Source organism: Aulonocara sp. 'chitande type north' Nkhata Bay, linkage group LG12, assembly GCF_057382095.1.
Source record: "Aulonocara sp. 'chitande type north' Nkhata Bay isolate Kocher_YH1m ecotype deep benthic linkage group LG12, A_spYH_male_GT1.1, whole genome shotgun sequence".
NCBI classification, from domain to species: Eukaryota; Metazoa; Chordata; class Actinopteri; order Cichliformes; family Cichlidae; genus Aulonocara; species Aulonocara sp. 'chitande type north' Nkhata Bay.
In genome coordinates, this window is record NC_141355.1 from 39,553,085 (window position 1) to 39,572,631 (window position 19,547).

Genomic DNA, 19,547 nt, shown 5'->3' on the forward strand with positions numbered 1-19,547 from the left:
ATGACCAAAGCAGCGCTGCTGGTTTCAGCTTCACTTTTCATCTACAAGCCTAAAAGTTCATTTAAAACCAAAAACTTCGTGTTGAAAAACAAAGATTCGATTATTTAAACAGGTTACAAGTTTGTCCTTCTTGCTCGGCAGTAAATATTTTTACAACTTGAGATCACGTCATGGAGCAGTGACTCCATCACATTCAGCTGTTTTGTGCAGTAACTTTAAGAAGATGTTTAAATGTTTACTTTCAAACGCTGAAAAGCATCTTTGGGCGTCGATCTGAAGCCTCGACCAGCGCGTCACTGAGCCGTGTTGATCCTGATCCAGCAGGGAGACCTTCCCTCTGCTGTGGCCTGTTCTAAGCAGCCCGATGTGAACCTTCAAATTTTACCCAGAATGCACTTTGTGAAGTTTTCTCCGGTGAATCAAATCGATCAAACGGCGATGCTCGTTCCTGCTCGCGTGTCGGTCAGGGTTAACGCCTCCACGTAGCCGGAGAACCTGCAGCTGTTACATCAGCTGAGTTTACTGTACAAATAAATCAATCAGCTGATTTTCAGCGAGCACTGAGACGTGATGCTGACGCTAAACGGAGCACAGACTGACGACAAACAGACGCGTCAATGTTTCAGCGTAAAGGCCGACATTTTTGTTTATTCCAGCTTCCAAACAGTTCATCTCAAACATTTTACAGTTTTGGTTTTTTAGTAACAGGCGTCACAAAGTCCACAAACCTGAAGCATCCACGTTTCAAACGTCTCAGCGGGAGTTCAGGCCACGCCTCCGTACTGAGTGTCACAGTGGGGCGTGTCCTCTAACGAGCCACACAGGAAAATAATAATAAGCCATAAAAACCTCGTCAGTGGTCGAACTGAGCAAACCGGTGTTCAGCGGCTGTTTAGTCCGAAGTTCAGGAAACTCGATTCCACGACTGAAACCTTCCACCGCTCGTTTATGATCGACCTCGGTTCTGATCCAGACCTCGGACTTGTGCTGACGGGCGCGTAAAGAAAAGAAGAATTAAAGAGCGGCGAAGTCCAGGATGCACAAACTGAGGAACTGAAACACGGGAGGGAGGCGGGGACGAGTCCTCGCTCGGTCGGGTTTAGCCCTCGTCCAGAGTCACAGTGTTCACACCGAGACCTCTTCATCATCGTCCTGCTCATCGTCCGAGCTGCAGCCGGATCAGCGCCATGATTAAAGCATTCATCGTCCCGACGTGCCCGCTGCGCTCAGGCCGAACACGTGCCCGTATCACGCCGGATCAGACCCGTCGGGGCTGAGCTTCGTTTCCCCCTCAGACTGAAACATGTTCTTCAACAACGCCAGCGCACGACCTGCTGTGACTCTGAGCCGCATCACAGAGAACAAAAGGCTGAAATCAAAGAGTCAGAATGAACGTTTTAAATCAAACGTATTAATGTTTACATGTGTCGAGTTTGCACGAAGGACCGGAAACTGTCGCACAAAGTTAAACTAAACACAGGCGGGGAAACATGGCTGCAGGGTCAGTCAGGAAACACCTTCACCTGCATTCTACCTGAACGCCACCAGAGGGCGACAAATACTTCCAGTCCTACAGAAGTCAGAGGAACCAATGATCTCTGACCTCTGCTCATTTTGGGTCATACTGAATAAATCATCAAGTCTGTAGATTTTGGTCACACCAGGTTTGACAGCAGCCCCGCCCGTGAAACACGGCGTCCCCGCCTCGCTTCTGTTCCTCGGCGACATCGATACATAACAGACAAACAGCCCGGAGCACCTTGAGCATGCTGACAGAAGGGAAAGCGTGAAACGGGCACGTCTGTAACGTGTTCCTCGCAGGAAGTTCAAGCTTCACGTCGCCTTTCACAGGAAAACCTTTATCGGCGCGTCAGCCTGAACAAAAAGCTTCATCCAGACGCTGATCTGTGTCAGAGGAGGGAAACGAGGAGAGGCGGGGAGGGGGGCGTGTAAACGATGTCGGGGGGGCGGGTCACCGTCTCTGCTGGCTGTAGACGGGGAAGGCCAGCGTGACGTTGAGCGAGTCGTTGTGCTGGACCAGCGACGTGTGCTGGTAGTGCAGCACCAGCTCCTTCAGCGAGCCGTACAGGTTGTAGGGCTCGGCGAAGCCGTAGCCGGTGCTCGTCTTGTTGATGACGCAGTGCTTCACCTCGCCATCCACCCTGTGGGGGAGAAAGAGAGGTGAGGCTGATGTGCAGCAAACGGGTGAAGAAGAGGAGCAGGAGGAAGATGGAGTGTTGCTTACACCACGGAGCAGGCGTAGCAGCCCGGCTTGCTGCTGTCCCGCACCAGGAAGGTGCCGTCCCTCTTCCCTCGCAGCAGAGACTCCGCCTGGCTGCGGTTGATGTTTCCGAGGCGCCACAGACGCTCGTCGTGATGAGGAAGGTCCTCCTCATCCTCCACCATGCTGTACTCGCTGAGAGGGCGGAGACAGAGGACTGTGAGGAAGCTGCTTTACTCGAGTACTTCTACTTTCTGCTCAGGCTGAGAGCTGCCTGCACTGTGTGGGCTGGTGCCCCCTTGTGTGACCTTTGACCTTTCAGGTAAATTTAACGAGGTTTCTGTGGCTACACAAAGTGACCTGCCATCATCGTTTTACAGTCACACTGAATTCTAAAGGCTGGACTTATTTGTGACTCCTCCTCCTTTGGGTGGAGCAGCTGACGGAGGCTTTGGGCACTAAAACAAACAGTTTGAGCCGCTGGTGCGGTCGGTACTTACTCCTCTGTGGTCTCGTTCTTCAGGCCGAGCCACTCGTTCAGCCTCCTCTGCCGAACGCCTTTCTGAGTCAGCCACCTGTGAACGCACACACAGTTATTAGTCTGTCACACCGGGCGTCACAGTGCTGCGCTCTGGGCGTCACCTACATCAGGTACTGGTCCCTGGTCTTGCGGAGCTGGATCAGGTCTGGTTTGATGCTGTTCATCTTCTTGTCGATCTCTCGGTAGTCGGCCGCCTGCTTCTTCAGGTCCACCTCCAGGTGGCGCTTGCTGTCCACGATCTCGCTGATGCGGGACTTGAGCTTGTCGTAGTTCTCCATGATCCTGCGGAGACGCAGCGGGAGTTCACTGTCACGTGACAAATACGCCGCTGCACGGCGAGCGCGCAGACTCGTCATCTGTTTGTCGTTTCGATATAAAAACATCTTTCAGATCAAACTGAGCTGAAGCTCATTTCTGACTCCGAACTTCGTTTACCAGCAGGTGGCTTTCTTCCTGCAGTCTCTGCTGCCATGGCAACCGGCTTCCTTTTAGTGTGTGTAGATGTGCTTTCCCCTCAACGAGCTCCGTCACAGTTGCCATGGTAGCGGCTTACCTCTGGATCTCCTTGTCGTTTCCCTCCCGGCGAAACTTCTCGATGTACTCTTTGCTGAAGCGCTCCTGAGTCTGACACTGCTCCTCGAAGATCTTTATGGTCTCATTGAACGCCTCGATGGCCGTCCTCTTCATCTGGATCTCCTGATGAGGAGGAGGAAGAGGAGGAATGTTTTATTTACCATAATTTAAATGTAATCATTTTAATTAACTGTAGTCTCTCAGTCCTCTTCTACTCCAGTACTCAGAGTTCCCCGTTAACACCCTTAAATGATCGAGCACTAAAAGTAAAGAATCAGCTCTTTCTTAAAAACCCTGTAAGTATCCTGATCATCACTGTTTGTAGTTCTGTTTGACAAATCTGTAGTTTTATTAGAGAACTTCCTCCGAGCGTACCTGCGACGTTCTGGTGTACTCCTCGTACAGCCTGTCGTACTCTCGGTTCTTCTCCTGGTACTGCAGGTGATACTCGTGCAGCTTCTTCCCCACCGCCTCGATGCTGTCCTCCTTCACCACCTGATCCTGAACGACAACAACGCAGCGGTCAGACGCCGTCGTTAACCAAACGCAGACTCTCAGAGAGCGCGACCCACCTGCTGGTGCTTGGAGACCGGGTAGAGCAGCTTGACGTCCAGTTTGGGGTTGTACTGGGCCAGAGACTCGTGTCTGTAATGGTTGATCAGCTCCACCACCGAGCTGAAGGTCAGGGGGTCGGAGAAGCCGTACTTCCCCTCCCGATGGAATATCTTTATCAGCTTGTTGTTGCCTCCTTTCCTGCAGGTGACGAGAGAACGGAGAGCTGGTCAACTCAGAGCCCGCGGCATCGTCCAGACACAAAGCAGACAGTCGTGCTGTGGACGTTTACTGCACAAACAAGACTGTAACTGTGCAAACCACGAAATCTGTAAATCGGCTGGAAGACGTAGAGCCTTGGCCCCCTGGTGGGCAGTGAGGGCGCTGCAGGTGAGCAGCCACAGATCACTGAGAGTAAATTATTTTTATAGGATTTCAAAAATGTGAATTAACGAGTATAAAGTTGTTTAACTTTGTATGAATGTTTTATTCTTACAAGATTAGCAAAGGTTTCATCCTGTTCCACATTCTATTCAACTGTTAATGTCGACTTTCAGCTGAACGTTTCTCTCAGCTTTATTTGAGCCTCGTATCCACGAGTTTTGGCTCTTCCACCCTTCACACCTGTAGATCATTCAGTCTTTACATTTAAACATTATTTAAACGCTTCATTTCTGCTCACTGGATTTTAAACCTGTGTTTGAAAAGCCGGTGATGCACTGAGAGCTTTACCTCAGAGTCAGAGTGTAATCTCCGTGCATCTTGGTGGAGGCGTCTCGGACCAGAAACGTACCGTCGGCCGTGTCCCTCAGCTTCTCGTTCACCTCCTCCCTAAAACGGCAAAAACAGACTCTGCATCACTCCGTACATCCTGCATGTCCTCCCACGGTGTGTGTGTGTGTGTGTGTGTGTGTGTGTGTGTTACCTGGAAATGTCTCCCCAGTACCACTCGGCGTCCTGCAGAACCATGCTGTTGTTGAAACTGGTGGAAGGAGCCGGAGCCGAAGACTTCACAGGTTTAGGAGGTAAAGCTGAAACAGAGAGCGAGGAGGAGGAGTCACACCCGGAGACGGAGCAGTTGTCTTTTTGATGGATGAATAATCAGGCTCCATCTTATCTTAATGACCTTGTAGTACCATATCACCCCATTAGAGCACTTCGCTCTCGCTCTGCAGGCCTACTTGTTGTTCCTAGAGTATTTAAAAGTAGAATGGGAGGCAGAGCCTTCAGTTTTCAGGCCCCTCTTCAGCCTGAAACTTTCCTTTTTGCTAAAGCATATAGTTAGGGCTGGACCAGGTGACCCTGGATCCTCCACTCCCTCATCCTGGTTTCTTTTAATAGTTTTCATCCTATCTGGTCTTTAAGTCTGAAGTTATTAGCTGTGTCTGGGCCCAAAGTCAAATGAACACTGCGGCATCACTGAGAGTTACAAACTGTCTTTCATCTGTAATAAAATCATCAGCATTGCTGCTTTACCAGGTGTAACAATTGAGTTTAACATCCATGAAAACAGGATTTATTACATTTAACAGAGTTAGAAGTTAGCAGGAAGTTAGCTCGCTGGCTTCCACCTAAACATGATATAACATGTTCTGACTGAGAGACTTCTGAAAATTCAAACGTACAGCTCTGCTGTCACTTCCAACATAAATGCTGGAGGATGAACGCTAACACTTTTCCACTCGATGAAAGTTAACGTGAAGGTTCCTGATGGTTAGAGACAAATGCAATCGATGGCAGGATGCTGTAAACGGACCAAACTTCAGTCAGGAGAACAACTGAGATCATCCATCCACAGTACGAGGTTAGTCATTAATGTACTGCTGCTGGGCTGCAGTTACATCGTAAGGGTTTAAACACTGAGCTTTAAAATGATTAGCAGCAATAAAAACAGGGATCACTGACTGTTTTTAGGGGCTTTTTGAGATTAAATAGAACAAGATACAAAACATGTTAAAAACACAACAGCTTATTAAACGCAGAGTAGTTTGGGCCTGGAAGCAGGTTTCATCACGTCATCACTTAAAGAGCGGATTAAAGGAGTTCTTCCTTCCCACTGTCACCAAATGCTCCTGGGTGAGTTTCTCTCATGCTGCAGAGCAGCAGTGGGCAACTCCAGGCCTCGAGGGCCGCTGTCCTGCTGGTTTTAGCTCAATGATCTCACTTTGGGCCAACACACCTGAATCAAATGATGAGTTCATTACCAGCCTCTGGAGAACTTCAAGACATGTCGAGGAGGTGGTTTAGCCGTTTGACTCAGTTGTGCTGGATCTAAGACCTGCAGGACAGCGGCCCTCGAGGCCTGGAGTTATCTACCGCTGCTGTAGAGTCTGTACTACATGAAACACTGTGAGGTTGTGCTGTTGGGAACCGGTGCTCTCCTCCTCACAGCGTCACCTGTTCTAAAGTCACACCACCAGGGGGCGCTAACAGGTGAGCATTTGAGTGAACAGAAAGTATTTAAACCTTTGTTAAAACAAACATCCTGCGACTGTTGATTTATAGGCACTCACTGACTCTGACGTTCACCCTGATGTCAAAGGTATCTGCAGTCATGTGACACATCAGTGACTGATGAGGGGAGGGGGGAGGGATCACTTTGTTGTGCAGACTATATCGAAGAAACCACAACTAACCAGCAGTGTGACCCACAACCCAAAGAAAGAACAGTGGGACTGTGTGAGCGTGTGCGCTGGCGGGGCTTTTAAAGCTCCACGCCAGATTTAGGGAGGCGTCTTCATCTGACAGCACAACCAACAGAAACCTCAGCGACGTGCCGGCAGCACGGAGGAGCCTCCTCACTGAGAACAGGCGCTGCACAAACACCTGTGCACCTGCTCCACACGTCACCGGCTGCAGCAAAGTGAGCTCCGTCTGACACCATGTTTAAATCAGGCAGCAACAGGGCGGAGTCTAAAGGGGGCTCGGGGGGTACCAGACCCCAACTGTTTCAAGGCTTTAGTAACTTTATTTACAAGATTCACATAAATATGAACAAAATGTTTATTAAATTGTCTTAATAATTGAAAATTATTCTTAACATTGATTAAGTATTTATATTAACTATTAATTATTAACACCAGCAGGAAACGTTGCATCACAGCAGAGAGTAAAACTGAGAATGTCGATGTTCTTCAACACACACACACACACACACACACACACACACACACCTGTCAGAAATCCTTTCTTATCCAAATACTCGATTATTCGACTGAATACTCGAGTACTAAAATAACAGAGCATATTAGGACCGAGCTGTAGAGAAAGAGCGCCATTTCGTTTGTTAAAGAGGAAGTGAAACTGAGCTTTTGGTCACTCACAAATAAAAGTGACAGCACGCTGCGTTCAGCCCATCCGGCCTGAAAACAGCAGCCTCCAAATCGACTGTCTGCTTCACCAAAATAAAGTTCAACACGTTTCATGTTTCTCTGAGGAACACCTCGCCCTCTGACTGAAGCTTCACTTTCTGCTCAACTGAACAGCGAGTGAGTCTGAGCTTTTAGAGGAGGCGCACGGGGAGGAGGCGCACGCCATTGATAACAAGTGAAAACCAGAGCTTTGCAGCACAAACACCTGAAACTAAACTAAGCGTCGGAGCAGTTTCTCGGAGCTCGCCGCGTCTCGTGGCCATTTTTAGGTCTGAACTTTGAGCTCGGATCAGGTTTGACACCATTTTTCTTTCTCACGCGTGGCAGGAAATCGCTTCAGACGCATCTGCGCTTCGGGAAACACTCCGACACTCGCTCTGGTGAAATCACCACGAGATGAAGTGCGGGGTCATCGTGTGCCGACTCCTGAAGCACACAGCGACGTCACATTTTTAACCTCGACTCCATCGCACATCTGCATTCACACCGCCGGGTTGAGCCTGAACACGCTGACTTTGGGTGGGATGACGAGAACATCAGGAATAACATGGAAACACATTTTGAGGCTTCACAGCAAACAAACTTCCAGCTGCTGATGCAGATGTTTAACCCGACACAGGTTTAGTCTCGCCGCTGCGGCCATCTGATCAGGCGCTGCTCCCTCCAGGTGGGGGTTTGACTCCTACCTGGGCTCTGCATGTTGATGTAGCAGAGGATCTTGTCTCGTCCCCTCAGCGCCTCGGCCCTGCCTCCCTCCTCTCGCTCCATGTCGGCCCCTAAACCGTCACCTGTCGAGTCCTCAGAAACGAACGGACGCCCGGCTCTCATGTCCCGCTGCTTTCAGCCCGTTCGGCCGCCAAAAATCTGACGTCATCTCAGCTACATCTTCATTTTCGGTCACCTCGCTCGACTCGGGCCTGCTGGACGTGGCTTCGCTCTGCACCTGCAGCTCTGCTCCGCCTCCACGGCCTCAAAACCTCCTTTTTTATTTTTCCAGCTCGCCGTCCGCGGCTCGGAGACGTTTCCAAACGACGCAACTTTCTCCCGTCCGTCTCTCTCTCCCTCTCTCTCGCAGTCTCGGTTCAAAGCTCAGGAGAGCAGCTTGGAGATGTGTGACATCACCGATGGCTCCAGCCAATCCTGTGATGGCAGTGATATCACCAAGGCAACACCCCCCTCCTCCCTCCCCTCTTCGTCTGCTGCATCTCTCACTCTGTGGACGGGTGATGTCATCGTTTCAGCTGCTGACCGGCTGACTCAGAGCCGAGCAGAGTGGATGGATGAGTCGATGGATGAGTGACTAACGCAGTCAGAGCTGCTCGTTGACCCACTTAACTGACCCAGAGACAAACGCCAGCGATCATGTGTGCTTTTTTAAATCAGCTGATTCAGGCTTTAAATATTCCCTCCCGTCACATCTGAGAGGTTTGATCTGCTGAAACCTTCCATTTCTCTCCAAATCCATCTTTCCTCTGTTACCCGCAGCACCCGATGCTTCAGCCAATCATCATCCTGAAATAACAAAACAAAGAAAAAAAAACTCCTTCCTTCCTTAATGGGACAGGAATGAGCTGCAGAATTCCTGAACCCCCAAAATGGCAAATGTATGACAGAAATCCTGCCGAAGAGCCAATCATCTGCTTTCTAACAGCCAATCACGTGTGCCGGTGCACACGTGAGGACCAATGTTAACAACAGCTGCCAACAACGATCCAGAGGAGTGAGGCCGTAATTACACCGCGACACATTATAAAGTAAGCATGAAATAATAACAATAACAATAATAACAGACGCTCGGTGCTCTGGGTCATCCTCGCTGTGAAAAACATGAAACAGGAAGTTCTGGAACCACCCGTGAGCTGCGCTGCTTTCATCACGAGCATCATTTCAACCGTTTCCACCGTCTGCTGAACAAAAGTACCAGACTGTACCTCAGCACAGGCTGATCACTTCCTGTCACATCTTAACCCAAAGGCCTCACAGATGTTGCCAAAGTAACCGCGAGCTTAAACGGCGCCTGATTCTTCTGTACGACGTGTAAAACGTAAAAACAAACCTGTCGTTCGACAGTGTGAGGACGGCGCTCAGGCCTCAGAACGCTCTAAACACTCTTGGATCTGCGTGATGTCAGAGAGGATGGATAAGCCCCACCTACTTCATGTTCACAAGGAGCAGCCAATCGGGAGAAAGGCATCCCTGATCATCTTAAAGGAGGAGGAGCCAAAACAACTTGAGTGTAAGAGAAAGGAGGAGGAGCCAAAACAACTTGAGTGTAAGAGAAAGGAGGATAATTTTTGGACTTCAGCAGAGTCCGAGAATAAAACTGTGGAGCTGGAAATGAGCCACAGTGGTCAGGCTGAGAGCTTCAGCACTTCCCCGAGTGAAACCAAAGCCTCGTGCAGTCTTTACCAATAAACCCCGTCATCAAATCTTTGTTGCTGCACTTTTTCAGACTCATCTTTCCACCGCCGTCTCATCTGAACCGTTCGATTGAGCAACAGCTGTGCGTGACAGACTAAACGTGACGGCTGAGAGCAACCATACGGGAGTTTCACACACATGCACATCAACGCTCAGCCACTCGAACACAGGCAGGTGTGTTACCTGGTGCGGCCTGGTTCATGTTGAGCTCGCTGGTTATCAGAACCTCCAGGACCTGAACCAGAGGATCCAGACTCGACTCAGACCTGAACACAGAGACAACATCATCAGTGCCGTTAACAAAATGGGTCAAAGGTTTTCTCTGCTTCATCTTATTAATCATCATTAATCATCACACTTCCTGTGAGTGTGGCCTCAAATATGTGCATGTGCCAGGACCTGCGAGCAGCTCACGTCCTTCCTGACATCAGTGACTCCCTGAACCAGAACAGCGTGACCGATCTAAGCTAAGCTTCAGGCCTCGGGGTTTGCAACACGACAACACGACAACCTTACCTCTCCATGTTAGCTGCTCTTACGAGTCATAAAATGTGTTATGAAACATTCCTTCAACTTAGTATGGAAAAGAAAATAAAGTCTGTATAAATAACCCGTCACGTGTGTGTGTGTGTGTGTTAATAACCCGCCACGTGTGTGTGTGTGTGTGTTAATAACCCGCCACGTGTGTGTGTTAATAACCCGTCACGTGTGTGTGTTAATAACCCGTCACGTGTGTGTGTGTGTGTGTTAATAACCCGTCACGTGTGTGTGTGTGTGTGTGTTAATAACCCGTCACGTGTGTGTGTTAATAACCCGTCACGTGTGTGTGTTAATAACCCGTCACGTGTGTGTGTTAATAACCCGTCACGTGTGTGTGTGTGTGTGTGTTAATAACCCGTCACGTGTGTGTGTGTGTGTGTTAATAACCCGTCACGTGTGTGTGTGTGTGTGTTAATAACCCGTCACGTGTGTGTGTGTGTGTGTTAATAACCCGTCACGTGTGTGTGTGTGTGTGTTAATAACCCGCCACGTGTGTGTGTGTGTGTGTGTGTTAATAACCCGCCACGTGTGTGTGTTAATAACCCGTCACGTGTGTGTGTTAATAACCCGTCACGTGTGTGTGTTAATAACCCGTCACGTGTGTGTGTGTGTGTGTGTTAATAACCCGTCACGTGTGTGTGTGTGTGTGTGTTAATAACCCGTCACGTGTGTGTGTTAATAACCCGTCACGTGTGTGTGTGTGTGTGTTAATAACCCGTCACGTGTGTGTGTGTGTGTGTTAATAACCCGTCACGTGTGTGTGTGTGTGTGTGTTAATAACCCGTCACGTGTGTGTGTGTGTGTGTTAATAACCCGTCACGTGTGTGTGTGTGTGTGTTAATAACCCGTCACGTGTGTGTGTGTGTGTTAATAACCCGTCACGTGTGTGTGTGTGTGTTAATAACCCGTCACGTGTGTGTGTTAATAACCCGTCACGTGTGTGTGTGTGTGTTAATAACCCGTCACGTGTGTGTGTTAATAACCCGTCACGTGTGTGTGTGTGTGTTAATAACCCGTCACGTGTGTGTGTGTGTGTTAATAACCCGTCACGTGTGTGTGTGTGTGTTAATAACCCGTCACGTGTGTGTGTGTGTTAATAACCCGTCACGTGTGTGTGTGTGTTAATAACCCGTCACGTGTGTGTGTGTGTGTTAATAACCCGTCACGTGTGTGTGTGTGTGTTAATAACCCGTCACGTGTGTGTGTGTGTTAATAACCCGTCACGTGTGTGTGTGTGTTAATAACCCGTCACGTGTGTGTGTGTGTGTTAATAACCCGTCACGTGTGTGTGTGTGTGTTAATAACCCGTCACGTGTGTGTGTGTGTGTTAATAACCCGTCACGTGTGTGTGTGTGTTAATAACCCGTCACGTGTGTGTGTGTGTGTGTGTTAATAACCCGTCACGTGTGTGTGTGTGTGTGTGTTAATAACCCGTCACGTGTGTGTGTGTGTTAATAACCCGTCACGTGTGTGTGTGTGTTAATAACCCGTCACGTGTGTGTGTGTGTTAATAACCCGTCACGTGTGTGTGTGTTAATAACCCGTCACGTGTGTGTGTGTGTGTTAATAACCCGTCACGTGTGTGTGTGTGTTAATAACCCGTCACGTGTGTGTGTGTATTAATAACCCGTCACGTGTGTGTGTGTGTGTTAATAACCCGTCACGTGTGTGTGTGTGTGTTAATAACCCGTCACGTGTGTGTGTGTGTGTTAATAACCCGTCACGTGTGTGTGTGTGTGTTAATAACCCGTCACGTGTGTGTGTGTGTTAATAACCCGTCACGTGTGTGTATTAATAACTGACCCGGCTGTCTGTCTGAACAGCAGCGGGCTGAAGCTCTCGGCGAGGTTTCGGGGGCTCAGCTGGTTCCTGGAGCCGTGCAGGCACAGTCGGGCCAGGTGTCTAACCACGCTGAGCAAGGTCAGCCCATACTGGGCGGGGCAAGTTGGCGAGCTGGCCACGCTCCGCAGCAACTGGGCGCACTCCTCTAGGTCTCTGACCTCTGAAAGCAGGAACAGGAAACAGGACAGAAGTGTGAACAAACTACCAGATGCGGTGTGAAAGAGGGAGACGGGGGCGGGATCGTGGGGCTTCTTCTGACCTTGAACGGCGTGGATCATGTCGGCCTGCAGCGAGGCTGGCAGGACGGGACCGGGGAGATCCTGCAGGAACCGGACCACCCCGTCACACAGGGACGGGGCCTCCAGCTGCTCCAGGTCTGAAAACAAACACATCAGTTTAAGCAGAGATTTCACGATGCAGTCGTTCTGTAATTCACAGGTGAAAACACGCCCTCCTCACCTGCGTCTGCGAGCTGCTGCGTGTCCACTCCGCCGCCGCTGAGGCTGCGATACAGGCCGGGGCTGTCCAAACCTGCAGCAACACACGCATGTTACAAACACCAGCTGAAGACTTCGTCAGATCAATATTTCAAACTTCACACTCAGTTTGCTTTATGTTCAACCTGACATGAGGAACATAGTTTAGAGAGAAGTATTATGAGCTCCTAAACTGAAGCTGGGTCTAATGAAGTGTCCACAAATGCATTTCTGACAACTCTGCAGAACTGTGAACAAGTTCCTACAGACTGAAAGTCACGAAGCTTCAAATGTTCAGTTTAAATGCTGGAAAACACCAACGCAGTGACATCAGAGTGACGGAAGAAAAGGTCAGAATAAAGCTGTGAATGCATCTGAAGGGTTAGTGTGCCGTTTGCAGATGTAGGCGTCTCGAAGCTTCAGAAGAACAACAAAGATAAACTCTGAAACCAGACACAGAGACGGGAACTGGTTGGAAATCCACGTCAGTGTGTTCGGTACCTTTGGTCTCTATGGCCTCCATCAGTCTGCTGAGGAGGGGCGGGGCCGTGTCCGGGGGTCCGAACTGCTCGGGGAGGTCCGGCAGCACGAGACCTGAAGAAGAACAAACAGCACACGCAAGATTTCAACTCAAAAGTCAAAGTAATAAGATTCATAACGAGACATTGATCTCCCTCCCTTAACCTTTATGATGTCATAAAGTATACAAGGAAACCGGGGGGGGGGGGGGGGACTAAAATTATGGAGGAGGAAATGAGAGCATATAACAGCTTTTACTTTGAAAGGATGTAGGCAACAGGAAGCTGAGTGAGCAAAACAGTTCTGTGAAACACGCAGGTAACAACAATAATCAGGATTCTGCTGCCAGCAGCTTTAACCACAGCGCGCACAAACACACAGCGCGCACGCACACTTCCTGTGCTCTGTGAGGCGGGTGGCAGCAGATCTGTTCACTCAGCAACCGCAGCCCTGACTCAACCCGAGCTCTGTGTGTCTGTGTGTGTGTGTGTCTCTGAGGAGTGTATCAGGACGTGAGCGTCTCTAATCTGCTCGAGTCTTCTCAGGCTCTAGCTTCCAGGTGCAGGGTCGTCACACACACAGGTGTGTGCTGTTGCTCTGTTGAGGAAGCAGCTGAAGGAACCTGAATCACTGAGCGAGCGATCGGGCTGAAACCTTTCAGTTTCTTCAGGGCAGAGCGACAAAAACAAGTTTCAGTGTCGGTTTACAGATTTCACGGCTCCCTCTTTCAGGCTTTCGGCTGGTCCCAGATCAGAATCTGTTCTGGCTCCATGTGACGGCGAGCATCACGTCTACCTCTAACTGAAGGTTTAAGGAAGCTAACGTGTTCCGTGACCGTGGTGTTTGGATGTGTGACGCTTCCCTGCCGACCTCCTCGACCCGCCCGAGGACACAATATAAACAAGAAATAGCAATAATTTACATTTTTATTTACTCGCTTTATTATTTACTGTCTTCATTCTCTTGCCGTCTTCCCGTGCATCGTTTTAATCAGATCTGCTGCACAGCTGATCGTCTCTGAATCTGCATTTTTACGCCAGCTTTTCTTCTTCTTCTATAAAATCAGCAGAAAATACATGATGTGTTTGTTTTAGCAGCCTGATGTTTCTCATCTATGTCGCTGTGCTCACTGGTTCATAAACTGGGGAACTGGTTTCTGCTGCTGTGCTGGGATGTTGGGACGGCTGACGCTCGAGCTCAGTCTGCTTTTAAAACATAAGCACTTCCTCTCAGAGCGCTTTTATACAACCCTGTGTGACACCAGGAGGACGGCTCCACATCGTGTCATGCAGGCACGTCGGCCTCTTTATTTGGCCTGACGTATATGACAAAATTCAATAACATGTTTAAAAAATGGAAAAGGGTGGAGTGCCCACTCCGGGTCGGGGATGAGTTCCTGCCCCAAGTGGAGGAGTTCAAGTATCTCGGGGTCTTGTTCGCGTCGTGGTGAAGAGGGAGCTGAGTGTAAAAGCGAAGCTCTCAATTTACCGGTCGATCTACGTCCCTACCCTCACCTATGGCCACGAGCTGTGGGTAGTGACCGAAAGAACGAGATCGCGGATACAAGCGGCAGAAATGAGCTTCCTCCGAAGGGTGGCTGGCCTCTCCCTTAGAGATAGGGTGAGAAGTTCAGCCATCCGGGAGGGGCTCAGAGTAGAGCAGCTGCTGCTCCACATCGAAAGGAGCCAGCTGAGGTGGTTCAGGCATCTGACAAGGATGCCTCCTGGGTGAGGTGTTCCAGGCATGTCCCACCGGGAGGAGGTCCCGGGGCAGACCCAGGACACGCTGGAGAGATTATATCTCTCGGCTGGCCTGGGAACGCCTTGGTGTTCCCCCGGATAAGCTGGAGGAGGTGGCTGGAGAGAGGGAGGTCTGGGCCTCTTTGCTTAGGCTGCTGCCCCGGCGACCCGGCCTCGGATAAAGCGGATGAAGATGGATGATGTTTAAAAAACACGTTTAACAGTTTCAAAAAAAACAAAAAACAACTCTAGAAGCAAACGAGCTGGTTTGAAGCAAACTAGTCACACAGTTGAACCAAAGTGGAGTCGAAACCTGTAATCTACGACTTCTGTTTGCAGCTTCGTCACTCGTATCAAACACCAGACAAGTCCTGTGTGAACGACTACATGACAGATAATTAGGATGGTCCATGGTTGCTGTTCAGGTTTTAAAAGTTGGACAAGTTTCAGCAGGATTGGACGTGGGTAACAAACTACAAGCATCTGAGCGACTTTACTCACCCTCTGACTCCGAGTCGGCCCTCACCGACGCTGCAGATGGGGGCCTGGGTGGGCGGGGCTTTGGGGTGGGTGGAGACATCCGCTTCCTGCCGACAAACTCCACATACGTTCCCGGGAAGTCGCCTTTTTCCTGTCGTACACGAATCGAAGATCGCAGATGTGAGAATCATATAAAGTCAGTAACGATCATTTTTTGGAGGCTAGTTTGGGTCACACAGCAGAAACGCTACGAGCGTTCCCCGTTAATCCCACCATCTTTCTAACAGACTGGACTGAACGTGAAGGTCAGAAAACCTGAGCTCCTCGCTCTGACCCCACACCGAGGGGCTCCTCGGTGTGGGGTCGGAGCGAGGAGGATGTGGGATGCAGAGCTGTTTGTGGAGTTTCGTGATGACGGAGCCGTGCAGCTACGCCGCTCCTCCACTTTTACTTCAGCTTCGTTTTCTCTTTGCATCACCGAAAAGAAGCCGAGAGGAAACGCAAGTAAAATATCTCACTTTGACGAGTCAACACGGAGCATTTCCTCCATCACATGTGCTAATAGAGCGAGTGCTTCACTGACTGCAGGATTTATTGGAAGCGCTGCTGCAGGAGTTGTGACTGAACGAGCTGCACCAGGGTTCAGTCTGCACAGCAGCTTTTAAATGAACAAAGACGCCCAGACTGAGCTCTGCCTCACATCTCTGTGTGTTAGAGGTTATTAGCCTATCACAGAGCTTCCACTGCTGTAACCTTTGATGTCACCACATCAGCTCTTTCACAGAGACGGCCAGCAGAGCCAAAAAGACTCCAAAATAAAGACTAAGAACTTCTATTACTTTCTTCTGCTAAAAGAAGAGCTTCCTGTGACGGGAGAGGTTCGTGCGGTCTGAAAGCACTTCCTGTCTCTGCTGCGGCATCGTACCTGTGTGGTTTCGTTGAAACCAGGCAGCCAGCCGATTTCCGACGGCCGTTCTTCGGCTCCGTTGGTGCAGCCGAGCGCCAGCAGCGCCCCCTTAGTGACCAGCAGCACGTCCCCGACGTGCAGGTCGATGTCCTCCTCCCTCTCCTTCTTGTAGTCGTAGAGCGCTCGGTACTGAAAGCCCTCCGAGCTCATCCTGACTCAAGTATGGCTTCACGAAAACTAACAAAACAGCTCTGAGTGAAAAAATATGAACATAGGTTTGAGTCCGTGTCCTGAGGGGGTCTAAAGAGGAGAATCCACGTGGACGCGCGTCTCCCCTGTCTCCATGTTGGTCCGCCACAGTCCTGTCATCCCTCCAGGCCGAGCCGCAGCCGCTCGATCAGCGCGTCCTCGCGGTTCATGAACAGCAGTCTCAGCAGAGGTAGCGGCCACATCTGTGGAGGCGACGGGTCACCTGAGAGACGAGAGGTCAAAGGTTACATATGAGTGTGAGGAACGCGATGCGGCAGAAGACGCTTTCATCATTTAACGAGCAAAAGCTCCAAAACAAAAATGCTTTTTCTACACAGTCTGTACCTAATAAACTGCTCCCCGAGCGTTTATTTAACCTTTAAAACGAGGAAGAACCAACTTCCTGTCAGTTTATTCGTTGGTTCTGCTGCAGTGCTGGGTTTCCCCCAGGAAGCAGCTCAGCCACCACAGCGAGCCGCTGTCATTCCCGCTGCCTCGGATCTCAGAGTCCGTCGGAAAACATCAGCACTTAAACACAAAGCTTCAGATCTTCATGAATATCCTCGTGTCTTCATGATGCTCTCCGTTAGTGCGCAGCCAGGAGAACTCACTGTGGGTTATTTTAATAACCAACCGTTTAAATCAGGGCTGTCAAACATGCAGAAACAGGACACACATGAAGTGACTTCCTGTCCTTTAAATGACTTCATATGAAGGCAACATGAACAGTGTTACAGACGTGTGAGGGATGTCAAACTAATGCGCACACGCATGTCTGCAGTTTGTTACACAGGAACACACTGACAGCAGCAGCGCTGCCACGTGTGCGCAGAGAGTGTGTGTGATGGTTCAATGAAAGGATTCAGTCAAGTTTGCAGTTTTGCTTTTCATACAATATTAGAAATTTAAAAAAAAACAAAACTACATTTCCTGGAGTTTCCCTGTTTGCTTTGTACTGCTTGAACACTGAGCTGTGCTCACATGACACCACAGTGCGAGCAGCGGCTCACAGCTCGTTTACGTTATGATCTACACGGTTGTTTTATTTAAAAATATAATTTATGTTTTTATGATGTAAATAATATAATATGCAAGTTATTCCAATCCTATTAATAAAAGAAAACGGTACAAAGACAATGAGACATTTTTAAGTTCTGTAACACGTTTCACCGAAGCTGTGAGCATCAGACGTGACTCCACGCCACGAGCCTCAGAAACCTCCGAGTGCTTCAGCGAGTCACGGCCGGCTGCAGTTTTGTGCTTAAACACAGACTCTCTCTGAAAAAGACACCAGAGCAGGTCGAGCGTCACCTGCCTCCTCACACCGGCACCGCCTGATGGAGCAGATGGTTCAGCTTTAATGAGGCCTTCACCCAACCCCCACCCCGTCAGGGACGCTGGCTGTGAACTGAGTGCTGATGACCTGCAGCATCCATCACTTCCACCCAGACCTCAGACTTTGATTGGTCAGACTGGAGGACAGGTGCATCGGCTGCGGTCAGAGAAGGCGGCGCCATGCGTGAACACCATCATTAAGGCCATCACCAGACCATCAAAATAAAAGCTTTCAGATAAAAGCTGCTGCTGACAGCTCCTGTTATAACTCAGACACTCCAGGTCTTCATCAGGCGCCTCATCATCATCATCATCGCTATAATAAATTCTTTTTTTCGAGGATTTCACAACTTTTCTCATTTCTGAAGAATGTGGATGTATAACAGTAAAAATGAGACAACATTGTTATTATGCAAACAAAGCCTCATTTTCCACAGTGGTTCACCTTTATGTTTATTTATGAATCGCGTGACAAAAATCATCTGAGGAATACTATTATTATTATTATTATTATTATTATTATTATTATTATTATTGTTGTTAAGCTGTAAATAACTGTAGCTTAAATCCAACCACAGAAATGAAACGTGTTTAGTTTTTGATCATTTAAATGTAAAAATCGCCTCCAGTTAATCCACAAACTGCGTTCTGTTCACAGACGTTTATAATGATCACGTGATTCGGAGCTGGAGAGCTCAAATTTTAATTTTGAACTTCGGAATTTGTGAAAAATATTTCTGGCATTAAATCCTAACATAAAACATGAAAATAAGAACTGAGAATAATAAACTGGGACAACAATGAGTTACACGCCTGTGGATGCTGCACAACACTTTAACAACATCAGCAGAATAAGTCCCTGCTGACGTTTAACAGTCAGACACTGAACCAATAATCAGAAACAGATTTGATGCCTTTAGTTTCCCGTGTGGCTGAAAAAGGTTTACTCCGAAAACACAAAGCCCGAAACTGAGGAGCTGGAATCGGAATTTCGGCAATTTCTCTTCAATCGTTAATCGACCGATAAATTTTTTTTTTTTAAAGTCGTTTAACGAATTTTAATTAGTTCAGGTTCAAGCGGACATGCGTTAAGATTTAATTTAAATAAACTGGAATTTCTGGATAAATTGACGTATAAATGAAAAAGCGACGACATTTAAAAATGCTAATAATTATAAAATACACACAATATACAAAAATACAAACATACACACCAAACAGAGAACATTTGTCGGGTTTTAAAGGTACTTTCGTCACTCAAAGAGCAGAAAAGGAATAAAAACCCACTTTAAGGGGACTTTCCACCTCGCGGGGTTTATCCCACAGAGCCTAAAACCAAACACTTTGACTTTATTTTAGCCACATGAAATCTTAATCGATACAGAGTTTAAGTAAAGCTCCCAGAAGCTGTAAAACAGCATCAGGAGCAGCTTTCAGACGATGGATCCCCTCAGGAAACGGGAAACGACAATGCATGCCAGCGCTAGCTTAGCCACCTAGCTTCAGACGCTCAAACGTCTCACCTTTATTTCTTGATGTTTCACCAATAAAAGCCTCCAACAGCACGAGCAGCGGGCGCCATGACGAAGCAGTGAGGGCACACGACCTCCTGATGGAGTTCAAAGCTGAGACGTGCCGCTGTTTTATCGATTATTTCCCAGATGAAGACACTCGTGCTTCGTCCGTCTGTATTACAGCAGGGAGACAGGTGTCAAGTGCGCGTGACAGACAGAGGTTCCGGTACGGGCTTTCAAAATAAAAGGGACTTTTAATTTTACAGT

The 19,547-nt window shown here is 48.7% G+C and overlaps 1 protein-coding gene across 2 annotated transcripts; it reads right to left on the bottom strand.

The window, feature by feature from the left end:
- Positions 1-614: 614 nt before the first annotated feature.
- On the bottom strand, positions 615-19,494 carry LOC147318113 (phosphatidylinositol 3-kinase regulatory subunit alpha-like). Of its 2 annotated transcripts, XM_086257785.1 has the most exons (17): positions 19,290-19,494; positions 16,201-16,654; positions 15,297-15,426; positions 13,039-13,131; positions 12,521-12,592; positions 12,321-12,437; positions 12,023-12,221; positions 9,863-9,945; positions 4,813-4,918; positions 4,620-4,718; positions 3,908-4,088; positions 3,711-3,836; positions 3,316-3,458; positions 2,868-3,044; positions 2,722-2,796; positions 2,246-2,416; positions 615-2,162 (listed from the first exon to the last, which is right to left on the bottom strand). In XM_086257785.1, exons 2-17 carry the CDS (start codon positions 16,390-16,392, stop codon positions 1,973-1,975), a joined length of 2,154 nt encoding a protein of 717 aa, XP_086113911.1. In that variant the 5' UTR covers positions 16,393-16,654; positions 19,290-19,494; the 3' UTR covers positions 615-1,972. The 2 variants fall into 2 exon arrangements, with proteins under 2 accessions (XP_086113911.1, XP_086113912.1); XM_086257786.1 differs by lacking the exons at positions 9,863-9,945; positions 12,023-12,221; positions 12,321-12,437; ... (3 more) ...; positions 16,201-16,654; positions 19,290-19,494 and adding an exon at positions 7,945-8,418.
- Between the last annotated feature and the right edge of the window lie 53 nt (positions 19,495-19,547).

What these genes read in the sequence shown, in the direction of transcription:
- LOC147318113 (XM_086257785.1), bottom strand. Translation starts at nt 16,392, where the DNA reads ATGAGCTCGGAGGGCTTTCAGTACCGAGCGCTCTACGACTACAAGAAG. An exon ending in GATTACACTCTGACTCTGAG is followed by an intron (nt 4,089 to 4,619) that starts GTAAAGCTCTCA and finishes CGTCACCTGCAG; the next exon opens with GAAAGGAGGCAACAACAAGC. An exon ending in AACGACAAGGAGATCCAGAG is followed by an intron (nt 3,045 to 3,315) that starts GTAAGCCGCTAC and finishes GCGTCTCCGCAG; the next exon opens with GATCATGGAGAACTACGACA.